Below are 3,953 nucleotides of genomic sequence, written 5' to 3'. Positions count from 1 at the left end.
ACATTCCTCCACCGACCAACTTCTTCGCCGTATATTAACTAACCTGCGCACCTGGTTAATTAATTAAGGAAAAAAAAAGGGGGAACGAGGAGAAAAAAGAAGAAACCCTAGATTCTTCAAAACGATGTCGTACGACGATGTAGAGATCGAAGATATGGAGTGGAACGAAGAGCTGCAGTCCTTCACTTACCCATGCCCGTGCGGCGATCTTTTCCAGATAACGAAAGAGGATCTTCGAATCGGCGAGGAAATCGCGCGCTGCCCTAGCTGCTCTCTCTACATCACCGTTATTTACAACATGGAAGATTTTCAGGACAAGCCGAACAAGAAAGCCGAGCCGCCTAAGCCGCAATCCGTCGCCGTCGCCTGAAAAAAAAAAATTAAATTCAGGTCATGTGAAATTTTTTATTATTTTTCCTAGTTTTTATTTTTATTTTTTATTTTTCAGGCGGATGTGTTTAATTTGTGAGGAGTTTTGATTTTGGTTTTGGTATCAATTTAGGGTTAGGGTTTTTTATTTTATTTTTGGGTGTTTCAGTTAGATGAAAATTTGTATCTTGTGGAATAGAGAAAACAGTGATAGAAAATTTCTACATGATTTTTACCTTTTTTTTTTTAATTTTTTTTGGGTTATAAAAATTTGAGCTTGAAGTTATTTTCTTTGGTTTTCCTAATTGTATATTTACATACACTCTGTTCATCTTCTTGCCATAAGATCTTGGTAATAAGCACTTATTTAGTTATATTATTACAGTAGAACCTCGATAAATTAAGAATCTCGCTAAAATTGTAATTTATCGCAGTCCTGACTCAGTGAAATATAATTAAATTATTAGTTCGATAACGTAATATTTCGCTAAATTAATAGAATTTTGCTAGTCCCGATTCTATTAATTTGTTGAGGTTTAACTGGTGAATTAGGTCAAACATGGAAATACTTTGGATGCAGCTTATTTATGGTCTTGTTAATGCTTCTTATGGTGAAATAATCGGATAGCTTTCCACCGTTGATTTACACACGCACACACACATGTGTGTGTATGTGTTTAAAATAAATTGAAAATATTCGCTAGGCTTTATTTGGTTGATGCTGTAATTAGAGGATCATTTTTCGCGTCGACACTTTGACAGGTGAATTATTTTGCTGTTCTTGTTCTGCAGTAGATCAACTTGGAATTGTTTATGGAAGCATTTAAAGAGTTTAACGCATGAACCAATTTTGTGTCCAAAGTTTTTCGTGTTCCTCAGGTTTAATTGAAACTGTCGATTTAATAGCACGATTCTCTGTGTGTAGTAGCATTGTAAACAAATTGATTCTGGTATTTGTTAATGACCGAAGACACAAGCTGTGTTGTTATCGTACTTTTGCTGATTTGCAGCTTGGATCGGTTTAAGGCAAAAGCTAGTCTCTATACCCCATCCGTACGCAGAAAGTTACTGGGTCGGGTTTTTTCTGTAATTTGGAAGTTGGAACGAGAGATTTTGGGTTTTTTTCGTTCAAATTTGAATCCAGAAATTCCCGTATTGAAAAACAAAATTCAGAAGTCTTGAAATCCTGTTTTTTTTCCTTAAGAAAAAGAAAATTGGGATTGAAACTTTCAAAAGGATGCAAATTTAAAGAATGGACAAAACAATTTCTTCGTTCTGAATGCAAACAATGATACGGTCTATGAGATGTTGCACCCGTTGATTTTACACCATATATACAAGTAACTACCCATTATATATATATATATATATATATATATATATATATATATATATATATATATATATATATATATGTTTTGAATCATCTGGTATATTGACCGAGTATAAATTACAAGTATAATATTTTTTCGTAAATCATCGGTAATTAACAAATTAGCGACTGTTCCCATTGGTAACTAAATGCATCAAAATCTTTAGAAAGAAAAAAAAATCAGCACCTGTTATCTGATCGAGGGGTAGCTGCGGGGTACTTGGAAGTTGGAAACACATAGCTACCTACAATTGGAAAATCGAGAAATCCTCGGTTCTTTATGGGGGGATTCGGAATCAAGTTAGTAATCTTCGAAAAGACTTAGGAGATAGTCTCTTATTTTCCATTGATTCCACAATAGACTGACTTCCTTGTGCTTTGAATGAAATTGCTTTCTTTGAATGAAAACCAAAATCAAAATGCATTTATTTTGAAATTTCAACCAATCGAATCAAAATGCAACCAAAATCCGATACAAGCCACATATTTGTAATATTACAAATTATGTTCAAGAAAGAAGCTATAAGCTACTCATAAATAAGTTGCCAACAAACCAATAAAGTGGCAAATAAGTTCGAAAGTAATATAATATAATATTACTTTCAAAACTTAAACTCTAATTGCAAAAAAAAAAAAAGGAATATAATAAACTCTTGTTTTTTGGTACTAGAATGGTACGCGAAGAAATGGAGGGAAGAATTTGCCCTGGCACTCTAGTCATGTTAGAAAAGATGCAAACATGGAATTATAAACCTAATCATAATTATAATTAAGAGATGGAATTAATTAAGCTAATTAATCAAGATTAATTCATATACGACAAAAGAATCATAAGAAAACAATACCTAATTCGATGAATTAGATAAACAGCCCTAAATTCTTGAATATATGAAAGCTGGATTTTGAATGTATTTATAATACGATGGAACGGGCCTAAGTAATCGGCTTTTAATTTAAGGGGTCATTACAAATAAGCCCATCAATGGGTACATATTTATAAAGAGATCCAGATAAAAAACTCATTTACCAATAAGTCCACACATGGTCCAGATTTTTGTGAAAGACTAGAATAGCCCCTCATACTTTAATACTAGTACTTCACCCGTACGTTGCACGGGAAATTCATCAAAAAAATAAATATTTAATTTTAAAAAGTTCTCGGAAAGTAAGTTTAATGTGCAATACAAAGTTAATTTTTTTTTATTTCATGTAGATAACAAATTGAGCCAAAATAAGTGAAAAAAACTAAATATCGAAGGTTTAATTTTCGTATACAAAAGGCTAGTACATCGTTACCATTACCATTACCAATACCAACACCAATACCAACACCGTGACCGTTACCATTACCATTACCATTACCATTACCATTATCATTGCTATTATCATTACGATACCAATACTGATATAGATACCGATACTCATACCAATATCAATCATTACCATTACAACTACTGTCACCATTATCATTATCATTATCTACCATTGCTAATACTAATACTAATATAGTAACACTAATACTAATCTGATAATAATACTATTACTATTAGTAATCCTAATGCTAATCTTAATCATAACGTTAACGCTAATCCTAACCATAATCCTAATCCTAGTACTATACACCCAATCATTATTATAATCAAAATTATAATCATAATCCTAATACTAATATTAATGTTAATCTTAATTCTAATTTTAATTATAATCCTAATCCTAATAATAATACGAATCATAATTCTAATCCTTATAGAAATGCAAATATGCTATTGCTAACACTAATTTTAATACTATTCTTAATATGCCAATGCTAATGGTAATGTTAATCCTAATTCTAATCATAATTCTAATCATAATTCTAATTATAATGCTAGTAATATTAATAATCAAAATGCTAATATATCGCAATACTAATATTCATACTAATATGCTAATAATAATGCTAAGGCTCATCATAATACTAACATAATACTTATATGCTAATGCTAATGCTAATCATAATATACTAATGCTAATGATAATCTTAATTCTAATTCTACTGTTATTGCTAGTACTAATGTTAGTCCTAAACTAATGCTACTAATTCTAGTCCTAATGCTAGTGCTAATATTAATCATAATCCTAGTCTTACGCATAAACATAATGTTAATTCAAATGTTAATTCTAATGCTAATTCTAATTATAATTCTAATGTCAGTGCTAATTCTAATAATAA

General features: G+C 30.8%; 1 protein-coding gene across 1 annotated transcript; it reads left to right on the top strand.

The window, feature by feature from the left end:
* On the top strand, positions 1-1,213 carry LOC105952020 (diphthamide biosynthesis protein 3). Its single transcript, XM_012975517.2, has 2 exons — positions 1-390; positions 922-1,213. The coding sequence occupies exon 1, from the start codon at positions 125-127 to the stop codon at positions 368-370; it is 246 nt and encodes an 81-aa protein (XP_012830971.1). The 5' UTR covers positions 1-124; the 3' UTR covers positions 371-390; positions 922-1,213.
* The last annotated feature ends 2,740 nt before the right edge of the window (positions 1,214-3,953 follow it).

The sequence above is a fragment of the Erythranthe guttata genome, chromosome 14 (assembly GCF_056151865.1).
Source record: "Erythranthe guttata isolate IM_541 chromosome 14, IM_541, whole genome shotgun sequence".
NCBI classification, from domain to species: Eukaryota; Viridiplantae; Streptophyta; class Magnoliopsida; order Lamiales; family Phrymaceae; genus Erythranthe; species Erythranthe guttata.
This window is presented reverse-complemented; position numbering and strand designations above follow the sequence as displayed.